Here is a 19516-nt window from a genome sequence, read left to right as displayed (position 1 = left end):
ATCTGGGCCAGTCAGTTCCAAGTCTTGTTTAACTGGCTGTACAGAGCTTCTCTACTTTTGACTACAAAGTATATAATCAGATTTCTCTACTGTCATCTGGTGATATTCATGTGTATACAGTCACCTTCCGGATTTCTGAAAAAAAGACTGCTTGTAAATCTTTTACTTTACAAACTTATTTTTTAACAAGTAATCTTGACAAAACTTTATGAATTATTAAAATGGAAGGAAGACTGTGATAAGCTGAAAAATTGTAAATCTAAACAGTGCTACAAAAAAAAGAAAGAGAAATCATTTTCAGCTGTGTGCAACAGGAAGCCCTTCATGGATAAGGTGGCACCTGAGCTGGACTTTTAAGGAAGAAAAGAATTTCAACAGGCAGAGATGGGGAGAAAGCACAGCTGGAACTCAGGCTACATACATGAGTATGCAGGACAAGAATGAGAACATCTGATAGAGCATATTAAGAAGCATAGAGAAAAATAAGTCTAGAAAAGTAAGCTGGAGGGCATCTGAAATTCTAGGTTAAAAAGTCTGTAATCAGCCACTGAGGGGTTTTGGTCAGAAGAATAACATGCTCAGACCTCTAGTTATTAAGATTATTCTGGTCACTGTATGAAAGAGAAGAAAGGAGAGAGACTGAAGACAAAAATAAGTGAATCACAACAACACAGGACAAGAGACAATGAAGATCTGCCAAAGATGAAGGCAGTGTCACCAGAGAGGAAGAGACTAGAGAATTAGAGTGGAGTTTGGATCAATGACATCTGGAAATCAACTGGCAGAGGACAAGGAAGATTTAAGCTCACTCTGAAGTTAGTCCCCATGACTTCTTAGATGGGCTAGTACCTTCAGCAGAAATAGGGAAGGTAGAAGGAGGGCCAAAGGATGGGGAGTGGAGGGTGAGGATGAAGAACAGGAGAGAGACATGGGGCTGGAAATCTCCAACAGGCAAACTGGAAATGTGAGAATGGAATTTAGGGGAGAGAACAGCTAAGAATATAAAGACTTGGGAGTCATCTGCCTAGCTGATAACTGAAATTGTGAAAATGAATGAGATTACCAAGGCATTCAATGCAGTAAAAAAGACCCATGGGCCACACAGGGGGCAAGAGGAGAAAGTAACCCCACACACACACACACACACACACTGAGTCCAGGCCTCACTTTACAGTAAAAGAAACTGAGACATTCTCATAAAAACTTTTTCTCACTGACAAGAATACATTTTTTTAATTCTAATTCCAAATTCCAAATAATTCCTAATCTCAAATAAAATCTTGCTATACATAGACTACTTTATAAATGTCTAACCTAGTTTTATAGGAATCCTTATGCAAATACCACTTTTATAGAGTTTTTGTTTTTATTTTTGTTTTTGCAAGGCTATTGGGTTAAGTGACCTGCCCAAGGTCACACAATTGAGTATGAAGGGTCTGAGGTCACATTGGAACTCAGGTCCTCCTGACTTCAGGGTCAGTGCTCTATCCACTATGCCACCTAGCTGCCCCCTAGAGTTTTAAATATTAAAGCTTAAAAATCTTTATTCTGTTGTTCCCCAGGAGCTTTGTCACAAATCAACTCACTTTCATAATTTAGACAGCTCCTAAAATTGACTTCCAATTCCTAAAATGACTGGTACAATTGGAAGGGACCTTAGAGAGCACCTAGTCCAATTGAACAGAGGAGGAGAGGCCAGGATTCCAGGTCGGGGAGTCCCATGAGTAAGGGATGCAACTTCCTCAATGACTCAGGAGAATAGAGTAGGAAAAATCAAATGGAGATTTATCAAGTTCAGTATTTATATTTTAAACACTTAATAGTAACCCTATTTTAGACTCCTGAGGATGTTTATAACAATGAGAGTCCCTTAATCCATTCCATGCTTTCACACTTTATATTTTACATAGCTTTTCCCCAATACATTTGCAATAACTGTCAGTAATCTCCAATATGAGCTTTAGAAATTAAAGAATGCAAACAACCTGTAAATCTGGAACAGATATAGGAATGAAAATGCATTGTTTACTTATAATAGTCTTTTAACAGTAATGTATATAGAGACATATATAACATTTTATCTAATTTTTTTCTATCTCTATGTCTTTGGAGTCAATTCATTATTACTTTCTATTAATCTCTGTGGTCCAGCCTCACTAGAAATTTTATCAAATAGATTTCCTGGATTTATATAATTGGAAAAATGTAAAAATGTTTTTAAAAGTACAAAGTTAAATAGATTTTATTTAAAACTGTTGGCAAAAGAACAACATAAATTACTTTTAAGACCAGAGTACTTTTCTGATAAGATTAAAGACTTTTTAAAAAAGAAAATAGGCTAGGACTTGCATCCATTATTCATATTTATGCACTTAAAACTATTTCTAATTTAACATCTCTCTAAGGAAATTTAGTCCAACTTATTATTTGGTCTTATCCTATTACTACAGAATAATTATAACATAAAAACCAAATTAGTGCAGATCAAGGAGATAAAACAAAAGAGAATATCAGTTCTTAGAGGGAAGTAATTATAAATAAATTTTCTTTCCACACAACATAAATAACGTACAGTATTTCCCATCATAGTGTAAGACTTCCCTGATCCAGTCTGCCCATAGGCAAAGACACAAGCATTATAACCTTCAAATGCAGATTGTAAGACATCAGTACCAAGATTTGTGAAAACCTGAGAAAAAGAAAAAAGCACAATCATTACAAATCACAAAAACACATCTAATACTTTTGAATAACTACAAACCATGATAGTACAGATAATGACAAAACTATATCCCTAAATTTGATCAAAAATAAGTGTTTATATTAAAGCAGTTTTAAGAATTCCTGACATGTAAAGGAGTATTTTAAAGTAAAGCAATTTACAATGTCAGATTGATGTAATTTTTTAAATTTCATTTTTTTATAACTTTCTCTAACTATTGAAAGTCTGAAGGTATGGCATCCTATCACTGAATGGTTCAGTTATCTATCTATAAAAAGGAATCAATTATCTCTCAAATTTATCACTGAGTTTATTGATTGGTTATGCATGAGTGATGCTTTGATGACTAGTTCACAGATTCCACAGGGTAACCTAAGGTTGCAGCTGTTTTAGTAGACATCCAAGTCGCATAGGTCTAGCAAGGCCAAGGGCAATTGACTCCATTAGCCCAAATTGAAGACAAAAATGATTCTAAGATATTTCAAAATATCAAGCTGTGCTACAAAATAAGAACACCTGCTCATTTGGACTTAAGACTAAGGTAAAACACCCCAGGGGTATAAGGACTCTCAACTACTTTAAGAGTTCAGGGTTTTAGAACTCAGGATTCTACAATGAAAAGGCAGAAGACTGGGCTTCCAAAACAAAGTGACTGAATAGAACTATCAGGGGACAACTGTAAGGATGGTTGGAGGAGGAGGGGGAAGATACAGGAGGGAATAGGAATCAATCTTTTGGAAATTTCAAAGGTAACAAATTTCTTTTACCATGTTTTGATGCATCAAGAAAACAAATCTAATCAAAAGAACAAATACAGAATAGCTCTGGTCAAAATTTACTAAAAACTGCTTATGGGTGAAAATATCTCCCAAGCATCAACTGATACTCTTTGTTAGAATCATGGAGTCTTTCTGTGGAAAAGAAGTCTGAAGGTCATCTAGTCCTCCTTCTATGGATTTTTCTCTGGTTGGAATGTAATTATTTTAGGGAGCTCTTGGTGTATCACCCATCTCTGTAATTTAAAGCCTTAAAACACCAGGAGACCCTGAAAACCCTTGCTCATGATCATATAGCCTAAATGTATCAGAGAATGACTCCAAATCTGGCCTATTCTCCATTAGGTATTACTTACTCTCAAAGCACAATGCCCCTTTCCTTAATCTTACTCTACTTCTATCGATGGAGGAAAAACATGTCCAAAACAATCGGACATTCTTGTTTTTTAAACCTCTGCTTTGCAAAAAAGGGCATGAGTATTTTTTTTTTTTTTTTGCCATTTCTGCCTGGGAGCCCTGGTCCCACCAATGAATATTATTGAAGCAGAGAGAGATGAAGTAATTTTTCCCACATTACACAGACATTAGCAAAGGACCCAGGACTAGAAGCGCCATGCCTTGCATGCAGTAGTCACTTAATAAATATTTGTTGATTGGTTGTACGGCATCACATGTATCAGTATCTGTCTCAAATATGGGAGCTGAAAGGTTCATGAAAATCTGAATTGAATCCAAAAGCCAAGAACAAGACCTATTCTTTACAAGAATACTGTGCTTCTGCCTAGCTGTCCACTGAGAAGCCTCCATTCCCTTAGTATTTTCACAATGTTAAGCTGAAAACCAATTTTAAAAAACTGATGAGACCTGATCACAGCACAAAATTATCAGCACATCAATAATAAATAAATACTCGTATTTACTACATTGTGCTTCTAAGGTGTGCATGTGCTTCAAATCCTATCATCTGTTCTTCACAACGACACTGGGAGAGAGCTGCTATTAGTATCCTCATTTTACACATGAGGAAATGAAGGCTGACAAAAATTAAAAGACCACCTTCTGGTCACTCAGATGGTAAGAGATATGAGGGAGTTGTAGACTCACGGCATCTTGTGAATAAATACAGCTGTCAAAAAACATTACATTGACCAGCTGCCTCAATAAGAACTGTTAGGTTTGTGAAGTACCATGATTAGTGGCTAGAGGACTAGCCTGTGTTCCATAACCCATGCCTCAACTACTCCTAGCTTTGTGATGGCAGGGGAAAAAAAATCAGTTCATTCCTCTGTGCATTGGATAACTCCCTAAAACTTTGCTATTAAGTCATCATCAGATTGGAGATAGTTTCCACACAGGGAATTCCCCGACACTGAAGAAATAATAGATTTTTTTTGTATACTCATGTATATAAATTAGTAAAAAAAAATTTTAGGAAGAAGATTGACAATGTAAAAATAATTTGTGCAACATGAAAATAAACACGCTGAGATTTTAGAAATCATACCATTTCTTGAGAAACATAATTTGGACTTTTACAATCAGCAGAACAAAAAGAAAAGTCATAGGTAAATGTTTTGGTACGTTCTCTTCCAGTATCTCCAGTCCCTCCCTCTGGAATCTAGAAAGGGAAAAAAATGAAAATAATAATAAATGTTTGCCATTTGATATGTGAAAGCACTCCAAAAATAAGAACAACCTTGTACAAGTAACTACTTTTCTACTCAAAAACCTCTTTTGGTTGCCATTTTCTAAAGAATTCTTAACTCTGCCCTGGAATCCATTACTACATATAATCCTGCCTGAATTTACATCTCCAGACTCATTTTTGACTATGCCCCTACACAAAAACGATGCTCTAGGCAAGTTAGATTTTCCCACAGCTGCCCAAACAGAACTTCTACTTTTTCCTTCCCACATCTTTTCTTATGTTCAGCCCACTACTTTGAATACATACCACCCTCCATATCTACTTGTCATAGTATTACCATTATTTCAGGGCCTAGATGATTTCTAAGATATCTTCCATTGCTAAAAATGTCCTGATTCTAACACCCCAGCCAAATGTTACTGCCCTTACGAAGCCTTAGAAGTAAGTAGGGGAGGTGGGGAGATTTAGAATCAAAGACCTAGGCTCAAATTCCAGTTTTGCGAGTGTGATTTTGGACAAATTCTTTAATTTCTGGGGGTTCCTCATCCATCAAAAGAAGAGACTGGGCTAGATGTGTTACAATGTCCCAGTCGGGCTTAAGAATTTGTATCCCATGAACATTCCTAATTTCCCCAACCAGAAGTAATCATTTTCACCTCTCCACAACTATAGCATTTTGTTTGTATTAAATCAAACAACACTTGCCAAAATTTCCATTATATTGTTATCTCTATTAAATATAAATTTCATAAGGATGGGATTATGTCTCATATATCTTTGTATTCTCCAATCGATCTGCCACCTATAGTATTCATAAAAGGCATTTAATAAATTCTTACAGAATAAACACTATATTTTCCTACACATTTTTGGAGGGAGAAAACTATAAAAGTATTAAGAATCTTGACATCCTTGGTAATCAATAAAAGAGGTAATTTAAGAAAGAAAAGGTGTAAAACAGAACTATTTGGGAGACTTTTTTAGACCTGAAATATCTTAAGAGTTTCGGTCCCTCTCAAATAATGAATATACACTAATTTATGTAGATATTCAACATTCACCTTTATTTAGGCATTATGCTAAGTGTTATGAAGGATAGAAAGGTATAAGACTTGGTTCCCTACAACTGATGCTGACAATTTTAATTGGCCTATAAGAAAATGTAATCCTGACCAATGACTTGTCAGATGACTCCAATTCAAATGTGGCCTTAACAGCTATTAGTTCAATAACCTGGGGCAACTTCCTGGGCCTCAATTTCTTCATTTGGAAAATCAATAGATTAGACTAGTTGATCTATGAGGGTCCTTCCAGTCCAAGAGTTATGCTCTTATGGTCTCATGTGCTAAACTGAATGCGTGAACTATTTCTATAAAAGACAATAGAGCATATGTAGAAATCACTTTCAGATAGGATTTTGATAGTTTGGGCCAGAAAAAGATCTATAATATAAAATTAAAACACTCAAATACTTTTGTGAACAACGTAGAAAGTTTTCTCCTTTGGGAAAAATTCAATGTTAAAAAAGACAAAGAAATATCATTTTTTAACAGTAGAGAAACACATGTATAAAAAAGTTTCAAGAAAATCAGAGATGAAGGACTATGTAGAATACTTTGAAGACACCTCAGTGATATGGTGGAAAAAATTTGGGCCCAGTGCCAAGAAAACTACCTCTGTGACCCTGGGCAAGTTCCATGATTTGTTTGCCTCAGTTTCCCCATCAAGTAAAATAGGAATACCAATAGCACCTACCTCCATTTGCAAGGATCAATTGAGATAACATTTGTGCAGGCAAATAGTATTCAATAAGTGTTAATTTCCTTCTTTCATCCTTATAAACACTGAAGGTAAAACCAATAATGTAAAATTATATCAACATTTGGAAACCAGTATGATTTTTAAAGGACTATCAACTTGACAGAGGATATTTGGAGAGCTATGAAATTTCTAAGTAAAAGGTGAGTGGACATCAGAAGGGGTTCATTTAAGCCAATAAAGGACGTAGGAACCAGTTCATAAAAGAACATGATGTAGAAACATGAGGAGAAGCGAGGATACAGAAGGTGGAAAGGGAAAAGGAAAGAAGGAAGCTTCTTTATGAAGCACCTACTGTGTGGGGGCCAGACATTATGCTAATCACTTTTTTATAAGCACTGCCAAAAAAACCAATAACTGATCCCAAAACAACCTGGGAGACAGGTGCTATTATTATTCCCACTTTACAACTGAGAAACTAAAGCAAATAAAGGTTAAGGTTTACATAGCTATGAAGTATCTGACTCTGCAGTGGATCTGGCTGATCTGGATGTTCCGGACTCAAGACTAAAAAGCTGGTACATCTGTGGCCATTAGGGAGCAATCAGCTGTTAAGGAGTCAGCTACGTGGCACCTGACTGGTCAGAGAGAGATAATATCATTGCCCAAGAATCCACCAACAGCTACTGCCCTTGAGCAGCACCTAGCGAGCAGGAGAATAGTGAAGCTCCTCATAAAGGTCCACAGTTCTCTGCTGTCATCTCTGGCTTGAGAGGGAAAACCAGAGAGGGGTCTTTGCCCTGGTGGGTTATGAGGCTCAGAGCTCCATTTTGATTGGCAATGCAGCTTCACGGTGAGTTATTCAATGATAAAACAATTAGTCTAAGAACATGGGCTTCCCTAACTGATTCTTGAAGTGTGTGCCTACTCTTCACCATTGATACAATGCACTAGGAGACTATAATACAGGTTTAAACATTACTGTGCTATACTTTACTACTGATGCAAATGCACTAGGAATATTAATACCCATGGAGAAAAAGTTTCATTATTGTAAGTGGTTGATGGAGTAGATTTGGGGCCCAAAAGTTAGAGTGATAAATAAGGTAAAGTATATTTCTCCTCCGGTGAATTATTCCCTAGAACCCTGAGAGAGGTGGTTCATCTACCCACTGGATTGTGACAGTCACATCTGCTGTATCACAAATGATACAGGCATTGACTACTATATGTTGATACAGATGGCTGTGAGCTGTCAAAGAGGACTTCAGAGAAAATGTGAGATTTGAACTAGGGCTTTAATGATGAATATGATTTATATAAGTAAAAGGCTAAAGGGTGGAGAAGAGTAAAAGGAAAGACATTTTAGGCCAAGGAACTGGTAGGGACAAAGGGACAACTCTTGTTCGGATACAATTACAGCAAAACTTGTTGGTCTGGTATCAAATGGTTCAAAAGCTTTGAAGATGAAAGCATTCCCAAGCTAAAGGAATAGGGCTATACTACTTTGAAATGCAAAGTGTTTTGTCCCTTGAGCTGTGAACTAATCTGAACTTCTTTCTCTGAAGTCAATCAAGACCAGAAAAAGACCACAGTTTGCCAATAGGGCTAGCCTTATAAACACAAAATCTACAAAGTCACAATAGAAAAAGGCTGAAATTAGATCCAAAGCTTTCTGTTCTTCCTGGAACATTTCCCTAAATGCTAGGTGAACAGTTCAGCTGCAAGTCACAATTCAATGGCTTTCATTTTTAAAAGATAGATTTTTAAACTTTTTCCAATTGACTAAACCATAGCCTAAATATCATGATCTAAAATAAAATTGTTTGTAATGCCTTTTTCCTAAACAGGTACAGTTTATGGGATATTCTAAACCAGTCAAGACTCATCATTTCATACAAATAATACAAGTGCCTGCTTGGTCTGCTAACTTTCAGATGGTGATATATACTGGTAAGAGTGCCTATTCATTTACCAAGCTTCAAAACCAACACCAGAAAGTAAAAGAAGATGTAAACAAAGTCAGAGAAGGTCAAAACTGCTTTTCTCTCCGCCCCCCCCCCCACAGTATGTTTGGATCAAAGCAAGGTGTTACAGTGACTTGAGATAAAATGGTTGAAATGAAGACGAAAAGCTGAGATGAGAAATGGTAGGAAATAGTTCTAAAACTTAAAACAGAAAAAATAAGTTTTCCCCAAGAATAAAATAAAATATGCTGATGTCAAAAAAGAAACAAACAACTTGCCTTTAAATTTGTGATTGTTGTTTTGTTTTTTTCCATGTGAACAATAAACTTGGCCTCCAAATCCTTTTCCCTGCAAACAGAAATACAATCCAATGTTAATAAAGAACTTTATACAGACTTGGGACAGATAGAGATGTTATTTACTTTTAAATCAGCATGTAAAGTTATTTCACAAAATCATTTAAACTCATAATTACACCAATTTTTCCTAATCTAGGGGTAAACTTTTAACATCCAGGATCTGGATCTGACTCTCAAGTCTATTTCTCAAGATCTATTGCTGAACAAAAAAAGTTCAAAAAGACTCTTACATTAGGAAATTTGTCTAACATGCTCTCTGGACACAATAGCCAGTCCTCTGGTTATCTCCCAAGAATAAGAATCTCCAAAATGGAAAGAAGTTCAGTGGTCACCTCCAGTAGGTTAATTGGTAGCTGAACAAGAATCTCCACTAAGCTAGTCTCATGAATTGTGCTTGAGATGTAACCAATACCCCGAGACAGCCAAACCATTCCTTTCTGAATACCTCTATCTAAAGATTTGTTTTTTTAAATATTCAGTCTAAAACAGTAATTGCCATTCAGAGTTCCTGCCTGGCACTCCTCGTTGAAACAGAGTCCAATGCCTCTTCCACATAAGAGTCCTCCACAAATGAAACTCAAAGCTTCTCTTCTTGAGACTGAACATTTCAGGTTCCTTTAATTATAGATGTGGAGTCAGGAAGACCTGAGTTCAGATTCTATCTCAGACTAACTAGCTTTGTGATCCTGGGAAAATTACCTTACTTTTCATATCAGTTTCCTCATCTATAAAATGAAGGTAATAATACCACCTTCCTTACAAAGTTGTTGTAAAGCTCCATTGAGATAATGTATAAAGCACTTTACAAATCTTTTAAAAAGCACTTTATTTAGCTGCTGCCTATCTGTATGGCACATCTCAAGGCTCACCAGGACCCCAGTTGCCCTCTTCTTTTTCAAGATTATCCCTGTCCTTCCTAAAATGTGGCACATCCAACTAAGTTCCACACTCTCTGTGGATTCTGACCAGGGCAGAGCCCGGCAGAACTGTCCCTGTCCCAGTCCTGACTCTGATCCTCTCAATGGAACTAGGATCACATGAGGTTTTTTGGGCTGCCGTGTCATCCTCTTGGCCATGTTGAGTTTTCAGCGTATTAAACTCCCCAGATCTTTTCCAGAATAACTCCTGGTGAGGCACATTCTTAACCCATTAGAAGCAGGTCGGTGATGTAGCATTGAACCCAAGTTCAAATTCAGTCTCAGAAACTTACTAGCAGTGTGACCTCGGTCAAGTCACTCCATCCCTATCTGCCACAGCTTCCTAAACTGTAAAATCCTCCCCAGGGTCATGGTAAGTATTAAAGGAACTATTTGTATATTTAGCCCAGTGCTCCATATATAGTGGACATATAGTAGGTGCTTAATAAACATTGATTTCCTTCTCTTCCTATCTTGTTCTTTTCTCCCTTTTTTTTAAAGGTTTTTGCAAGGCAATGGAGTTAAGTGGCTTGCCCAAGGCCACTCAGTTAGGTAATTTTTAAGTGCCTGAGTCCAGATTTGAATTCAGGTCCTCCTGACTCCAGGGCCAGTGCTCTATCCACTGTGCCACCTAGATGCCCCCTTTTATCTTGTTCCCATAACCAAAATGTTGGACTGTATATTTTTATTACATTTATCCCTATAATATGCGATTTTCTTTGGCCTGGTATTTTATTCCATTGATACCTTTCTGGACTCTGACTTTATTATCCAGTATACTGGCTATCTCTTATAGAATTTTGTTTGAAAAGCATGGTATGCTTTTATCCAGATTTCCAATAAAAATAATAAAAAGCCAAGTGCAAATCCTTGGAACACTTTCAAAATAGCATCAACCTATTAAAGACTACTCTCCTTGATCAAGTCATTCAGTTGGTTCCCAAATGACCTTCTTATACTACTATCTAACATACATCTCTCCATCAGGTGTACAAAAATAGCATTTGAGATTTTGTCAACTATTTTGCAAAACTATGAGTATACTACATCCTTTCATTTGCTATGATCTCCTAATCTAGTAACCCTTTTGAGAAATGGAAACAAGATTATTACAACATGACTAGATATTGATGAAGCCATCCTCTCTGCTATTATTTCTTCCTTTTCCACATTTTCCTTAACTATCATTTCAATTATATTTTACATTTTTTGCTAGAAAAGCCAAATTCACTACTCTATAAATAAAAATATTATAATCTCTTCCCAGTCTGAAAGTTGGGACATCATTTTTCCTTCTCCAGTCTGACAGAACCTTTCCTACTTTCCATAATCACACAGAGAGAAGTGACCATGGTTCAATAATCACATTTGCCAGTTCTCTCAGTTCCTTGGGATGTAGTTCATGCGGACTTGATGAGTTGACCTCATCAAGAATAGCTAGGTGCTCTCTTACAAACAATAAAAGAAATGATGAAAATTAAATCCTCTAATACTTCATATTTGATAGTTATTCCTTAGTCTAGCTTCCAAATCATAACCAGAAACTGAAAGAAGATGTAATCAGAGGAAGGATAAAATTGTTTTTCCATCCTTTCATGGTCTATTGGGGTCAAAGCTAAATGTTAAAATGACTTGAGAGAGCTAGAATGAAAACAGGAAGCTGAAATGAGAGAAAAGCAGAAAATAGTAACTTTTAAGCATTACAGAGATGTCAAGGAGCATTAATATTATTGTTATTATTATTATTACTGTTCTCATATTCAGTATATAGTTTAAAAGACAGAAACAGTCCTGGGATAGGTCAACAGCCTTCTACTTACTTAAGTTCAATGTCCATAAAGAAAAAGTGGACAAAATAATTGCTTTTTGTAACTGAATAAAATGTTGCTTTAATAATAATAATAATAGTAATAGTTGTAGAGTGCTTTAATCTTTGCAAAGTATTTTACATATACTATTTCATTTTATCCCTATAACAATCTTTTGTAGTAGATACTATTCATTTATAAATAACTTTATAAATTACAAATGAGGATTTTAAAAATAGAGTAGCTGAAGCAAAAAAAGGTTAAATGGATAACAAAGCTAGTAAAGTGTCTGAGGCAGGCTTCAGGTCCTTCTGATTCTAGGTCCAGAGTTCTATGTCCCTACTAGAATTATAGTTTCATAGATAAAATTGTTGCACACAATCACGTGGATAAGACAATAAACTATAAAAATCTAAGAATAATATTTTCAGGGTGGCTAGGTAGCACAGTGGATAGAGTACCGGCCCTGGAGTCAGGAGTACCTGAGTTCAAATCCAGCCTCAGACACTTAATAATAACCTAGCTGGTGTGGCTTGGGCAAGCCACTTAACCCCCTTGCCTTGCAAAATCTCTCAAAATAAAGGCAGAACTATTAGAATAAATGACAATTATTTAGGAACAAAATGATGTACATAGCATTCTCATCATCCAAAAAGTATCTAAGTTTACCTTCTGAGGGTTCCATGAAAGCTTTTTGGTGCAATCTCAGTATCACTATAGGGTAAGAGGCATGAGGATAAGATGATGCATATATTACAAACCTACAAGCCTTATAAAAGTTTGTTTAAAATGAGCAAAACTGAAAGAAAACTTAGAGATCATCTATTCCAAAGTCTTTAATTTTAAAGCTAGGGAAACTGGCCCCAAATGAGTGATGTGGAGTCCCCAGGGTTGAAACAGAGGAAATTCACAGCCCAAAACTCCCATCTTTCCACCACTCAACGTATCTTCTCATTTCTCAAGTGGACCTTAAGATATGCAGGTAGGCAGGTAAACAGACAGTCAGGCAGATAGATAGGCATCTAAGTGCATTTATTATATGCAGAGCACAAAAGCAGTTTTTGTTGTTGTTTTTAGGCATTCAGCGACTGGGAGGCTTGTCATTTTGGATAAAAAAACTTCACCAGGTAAAAGAATAACTGAAAAGTATCATGATTAATTACTCTCAGCCCCACCATAAACGTAACAAGGGGCATCTGGATGGCATAGTCAATAGAGCACAGGGCCCAGAGTCAGGAAGACACATCTCTCTGAGTTCAAATCCAGCTCAGACATTCTCGGCAAGTGATTTAACCCTATTTTCCTCAAGAAATAACATCATCATTTTTTAAAGCTCAGATAAAAAAATGTGGAATGTATTGACATCAGTTAATTATTTGGAATTTATATGTTTCTTAAATGGAAAAAAATACTAAAATATTATTGGAATACTTCCTTAGAAACAAAATATAATAGCCTATGGTTAAAATTAGTCTGTTTTCCTGTCTCTTAAAGAATTAAATTCCTCTGACTCTTTAGATAAATACTGCTAGTAACTAGAAGGCTAAAATCAGATGATAGAATCACAGAGTTAGAGATCTTGAAAGGAGCAGCTTAGGTGGCACAGTAGATAGAGCACCAGCCTGAGAGTTAGGAGGACCTGAGTTCAAATCTACCCTCAGACACTTAAGAATTACCTGTCATTTATCCCCACTGCCTTAAATAAATAAAAAATTTTAAGAAAAGAAATACACTCTGAGTGAGAACACTCTAGATATGTCAAGAAATCAAAAATCTATAAAAATTTGGAATACACCCTCAGAAAACAAATAAATGTAGGTTCTATATGTGTTTCTTCTGTCTTTGGAAGGAGAGGGGAAAATCTAAAAGAGGAATAATTCATTACTAATCCAATTAACTAAAAAAGTACTTTTGTAAATTCTTCAAAAAGTTTAACTGACAAAAGCATTTAGTTCTAGTCTAACAAAAGTATTCAGTATTCTCTCTAAAAAATGAAAATCTCCCTTCTCCATCCGTCAGAATTCATTAAACCTCACCTATGTTCCAGACAAGGGGAGACCCAACAGCCAAAGCAAGACTGTAGTCCTTTAACCTCAAAGAGCTTCTATGCTTTAATTCCACTAAAGGGAGCCACAGTCACCAGTAAATCCAGGATACGTGTGTTCGTTTACAACAGACAAGGATGGGGTTTGGGAGCAACTAGTTTTAGGAACCAGAAAAGGTACCCTTTTAAAGGGAGCAGATTAAGAGAAAGAGAACACTTCTGGCAGAAAGGATTGTCTTTGCAAGGCAGAGGCAGGAGATGGGGTGTCAAGAGAGAAGGAACAAGCAGGCCAACTTAACTGAAGTAGAGTTCATAAGGAAAGGTGATGTTCACATAACCTGAAGATGGAGACAGATTGTTAAGGCTTTAGAAGCCAAACAGAGAAGACCAGACTGTAACCTCTACCAATGGAGAGCCACAGCCTTCTTGATGGGAGGACTGGCATAAACTTCTGAGCTTTAAGAATATCAATTTGGCAACTGGGGGGAACACTGATTGGGGAGGAGAGAGATATGAACAAATAAGAGGTTATTATCATAGGAGAGATTATGAAGATCCAGGCTAGGATAGTCATGATGTGATAAGATAGAAGGGAAAGGTGAAGAGGTAGAACTGGCAACAAAATGAATGAGGGAGAGTGAAGATGAAGAGGGGAGGAGGGTTCCTGGTTTCGGAAAAATGGTACTGTTCTTGATAGAAAAGAGGGGCGGTATTAGGATAAAAAAGAATGAACTCTGCTTTGAACATGAGTTTCAGAAACCTGAGGAACATCCAGGTGGAGACGTCAAAGCAGCAGCTGTAGACAGGGAATGAAGCTCCAAAGAGAGGAGGACTAGGCACAAAGATCTGTTAGTCAACTGCTGAGAACTGATCAGGGAATCCACTGGACATGAGGGGCGGAGATGATGTAGAACAAATGAAAAGGAAAGGACCCAAAACAACCCTCAGGAATATCCATACATAAGGAGCAGCAATAACCCCACCAAGGAGACCAAGAAGGACCAGTGCAACACCCACAGAATTTTGACAAAACAGTGACACAAAAATCCCAGAAGAAAAGAACATCCTAACATTACAGATAGAAATAGAAACTGAGGGTCAGAGGGACTCGAGCTCACAGCGGCAGTAAGTTGTGGACTACCTATAAATCCAATGTCTGCACACCATTTCCTATATTCAGAAGAAAGGAGTGTCAGTAGTTTAAAACAGTGCAGAGGTCAAAATTGATGAGGGCTGAGAAAAAGTCACTGAATACAGTAAGGAAGAGACCTCTGGTGAACTTGCCTCGCTAGGCCCTTTATGCAGAAAGCAGAGAGACTTGAGAATCCAAGAAGTGAACCAAAGGCTAAATTAACTCAGTCTTAGGTTTTGGCAGAACCCAGAGAAGACTGCACACATTAACAGCAACACTGAGATGATAACCTTGATGGAAGCGGCTCCTCTCAGCAGTTCAGAGATCAAGCCAATTTTGAGAGACTGGCTATGGACAATGCCAGCCACAGAGAAAAAAAAACTATGGAATCTGAATGCAGAGCAAAGTATACTATGATCACTTTGTAAAACTTCTTTGTTTTTTCTTTCTTTCTCGTGTTTTCCCCCTTAGTTCTAATTCATTTTTCATAAAATGACTCATGGAAAGATGTTACACATGGTTATACATGTACAACTTCTATCAAATTGTTCATTGTTGGGGAGGAGCCAAGATAGGGCAAAAATTCCTAGAAACTCATTCCCCAAAATCTCCAAAAGTCATAAAATTATGACTAGCCAAAATTTAGAGGGGCAGAACCCACAATTTCCCAGTCCAAGATAACTTGAAAGATCTGAGGGAAAGGTCTGTTTCACCGGACCAGGGGTTGGAAACAAATGGCCAGAGCCACATTGCCCCGAGAAAGCGGCTCCAGCCTTCCAGGAATAACCCATGGGGCACCTGGGTCTGTGGCAGAGGAAGCAGTTTCCAGACCTCTTGTCCCAAGCACTGCAGGAGAAGGCCTGAAGGGTGGATGAGAGAACTCTGCGGCACTGGAGCAATCAAGGAGCCAGGCCAGCACCAGCCTCAGGACAGCCCCGCCACGGGAACCTGCAGGGCTGCGCAGCCCACGAACAGTAAGGGTGCTGGGGACACTGCAGAGGTCTCTCTGGTATCTAGGACAGGATTCTGCTGCTTGGCCCATACTCAGATCCAGGTCGCAGTCTGGGCCCCGGTATGTGCCATAGCAGAGCAGGGACCCTCCTCACAGCTCCAGGGGAGGGCCAGTGGTCATCCACAGACCAGAGCGCACGCAGATCAGGAGAGCAGTCAGGGTCTCTCATAAGACTCTGAAGAAACTGGGGTCCCAGGGGGGTATCCAAAAACCTCCAAAGGTTTTGGAAGTGCAGTAAATCAGTCATAGGCTGAAGAAATGAGCAAACAGAAGAAAAAAGAAGAATCTGACCATAAAAAATTACTTTGATCCCACGGAGGATCAAAATACACACTCAGAAGATGACAAAACTTGAAGCTTCTGTAACCAAAGCCTAAGATAAATGGGAATTGGTCTCAGGCTATGAGCTCAAAAAAGATTCTGAAAAGCAAGTAAAGGAGGTAGAGGAAAAATTGGGAAGAAGAATGAGAGTAATGCAGGTAAATCAAGAAAGACAAGTCAGCAGCTTAGTGGAGATACCAAAAAAAAAAAACCTGAAGAAAATAACATCTTAAAAACCAGTTTAGGTCAAGTGGGAAAAAGCAAATGAAGAGAAAATGCCTTAAAGAGCAGAACTGGCCAGGTGGAAAAGGAGATAAAAAAGTTCTCTGAAGCAAATAACTCCTTTAAACATAGAATGGACTAAGAGAAGCTGATGACTTTGGAGAAATCAAGAAACAATAAAAACAAAACCAAAAGAACAAAAACCAAAAGAAAATGTGAAATATCTCATTGGAAAAATAATTGACCTGGGAAACTGATCCAGAAGAGATAATTTAAAAATTAGTGGACTACCTGAAAGTCATGACCAGGAAAAGTGCCTAGGCTTAATTTTTTCAAGAAATAATCCAGCAAAATTGCCCTGAGATCCTAGAAACAGGGTAAAAATAGAAATTGAGGGAATCTACTGATCACCTCCTAAAAGAGATCCCAAAATAAAAACTCCCAAGAATATTATAGCCAAATTCCAGAATGCCCAAGTCAAAGAGAAAATACTACCACCTTCCAGAAACAATTTAACTACTGTGGAACTACAATCAGGATTACACAGGATTTAGCAGCATCTACATTAAGAGCTCATAAAGCTTGGAATATGATACTCCAGAAGGCAAAAGAGCTTGGATTACAACCGAGAATCATCTAAAACACCGCAAAAGTGAACATCGTCTTTCAGGAGAAAAGATGGACATTCAGTGAAACAGGACTTTCAAGCTTTCCTGTTGAAACAATCAGAGCTGAACAGAAACTTTTATCTTCAAGTATAGGACTCAAGTGAAGCAAAGAGAGAGTGGATGAGGAGTAATTATGAGAGATTTAATGATATTGAACTGCCTGTATTTCTGTATGGGAAAATGATACAGATAACTCATATGAATCATCTCAATAAAGCAGTTAGAAGGATATATTCTATATAACAGTATAATAGAGTATAAAGATGGAATCATTGATGAAGACAAAGGAATGTAGTGGAAAAAAAGGGAAAGGAGTGGTAGAATGGACTAAGATATTTCACATAAAAGAGTCAAGAAAAATCTCTTGCAATGGAGTGGAAGGAGGAAGGTGAGGGGGAGTAAGTGAGCCTTCATTCTCATCAGAAATGGTTCAGTGAAGAAATAACATACACAATCAATAGGATATAGAAATCCATCTTACCCTAGAGAAAAATAAGAGGAAAAGGGTGGAAGAAGGGGACAGGAGGAGGGGAGGGAGAATATAGGTGATAGAAGAGGCAAGATCATGGGAGAAGGTGATCAGATACAGCACACTTATGAGGAGGGACAGGGTGAAAGGAGAGAGAGAAATAATAGAATAAATGAGAATGAGAAGGAATAAGATGGAGAGAAATACAGCTAGCAATAGCAGCTGTGGGAAAAAGCTGTCCAAACAATTTCTCTGATGGACTTATGATAATGAAGGCAACTCATCCCAGAGACAGAGTTGATGGAATCTGAACAAAGACAGAAGCACACTTTCCCCACCCCCACTTCATTTCTTTTAAGGTTTTTCTATCTTTTGGGGTGGGGGTATTGTTACTTTCACAAGATAATTGCAATGATATGAAAATAAATAAACCATTAAAAAGGAAAAATTCTAGGCAATGAAAATAAAAAACTATTCATCATCATAGGGAGGGGGAGGGAAAAGAGGGTGGTAGAAAAATGTGAAACTCAAAAGTTTGCAAAAAGGATGAATGGTGAAAAGAACCTTTGCATGTAATTGGAAAATAAAATAATGTGAAAAATGTTACCTGAGAGTTGTGAGGCAAACTATCATTCTAAATAAACCAGAATGAAAATATTCTATCAGTCTCTTATTACAATTATGTTAATACCTTTAACTTAACTTGGGATGGAAAGACACTCAGCAAAAGAAAAATAATGATATAGGCCTAAAGACATGAGAAAAAAAAAACATAAGATGCAAATGTTTCCTATACTGATCAATAATTTCTATTCTTATCAATAATAATAATCATAATAGCTAGTAATTACATAGTATCTATTATGTCCTAAGTGCTTTACAAATATCTCAGTTAATCCTTACAACCACCCTGCAATTATTATCCCCATTTTATAGTTTAGAAAACTGAGGCAAGAAACTCATATGAGAAGCTCCTACCTTGAAGTAACAACAATCTATTTCCTTTCTTTCTAAGTTATTTTTAATTCCTTTGTGGGTTCTTTTGTTGAGATAAGTTATATTGGGAATGTGATAAAATTAACAGTTGATTTTGTTACTTAAGGAGGTTCCCCAATTGGAGGAAACATTTTTTTAGCCATGTGCCAGCTCAATAAACAAAAAGAAAGAAGTAAATATGAAGAGAAGAACCTATTACCTTTGAGATAAAGGATTTCATTAAGCAGAACTTGCTTTTTTTTACATATCACTTTTGGAGAAAGCACACCTCACTCCCCTCCTCCAACCATGAATTCATTTTCTGTAATATTGCAAGTCTGACTTGTATATTTTATAATTATAAATATGAAGGGGAAATAGGTAGTCTGTATATTTGGATGATTATCTCATTTCTTCCTTCTTAATAACAAAAACAATAACTAGCATTTATATAAACCTACTATGAGCCAGAAATTGTGCTACATACTTCATTTTTATCCCCATTTTACAGTTAGAGAAACAGAAGCAGAGGTTAAGTGACTAGCCAAAGTTCATATAGCTAATAAGTTTGAGGTCACATTAGAACTCGGGTTTTCCTGACCCCAATGCCAACAATTTATCCACTGTACTACCAGTTGCCCTGAGACAAGCACTATTAAATAAATGCTTATTGACTGATTTATATAGTGATTTATTACTTATTTACAATTTTAGTTAT

At 37.0% G+C, this 19516-nt stretch overlaps 1 protein-coding gene across 15 annotated transcripts in view; it reads right to left on the bottom strand.

The window, feature by feature from the left end:
• KIF16B (kinesin family member 16B) overlaps positions 1–19516 on the bottom strand; it is a 563734-nt gene that overhangs the window by 511529 nt on the left and 32689 nt on the right. For 14 of the 15 annotated variants that reach the window (XM_074209395.1, XM_074209396.1, XM_074209398.1 and 11 more), the window contains exons 2-4: positions 9150–9219; positions 5003–5116; positions 2573–2689 (exon numbers count right to left, since the gene is read on the bottom strand). In XM_074209395.1, coding sequence (XP_074065496.1) covers positions 2573–2689; positions 5003–5116; positions 9150–9219 — 301 coding nt within the window. Of the gene's footprint in view, positions 1–2572; positions 2690–5002; positions 5117–9149; positions 9220–9460; positions 12027–19516 lie in introns of those variants that run through there. The other variant, XM_074209397.1, reaches the window with a different exon arrangement.

The sequence above is a fragment of the Macrotis lagotis genome, chromosome 1 (assembly GCF_037893015.1).
Source record: "Macrotis lagotis isolate mMagLag1 chromosome 1, bilby.v1.9.chrom.fasta, whole genome shotgun sequence".
Classification (NCBI taxonomy): Eukaryota; Metazoa; Chordata; class Mammalia; order Peramelemorphia; family Peramelidae; genus Macrotis; species Macrotis lagotis.
This window is presented reverse-complemented; position numbering and strand designations above follow the sequence as displayed.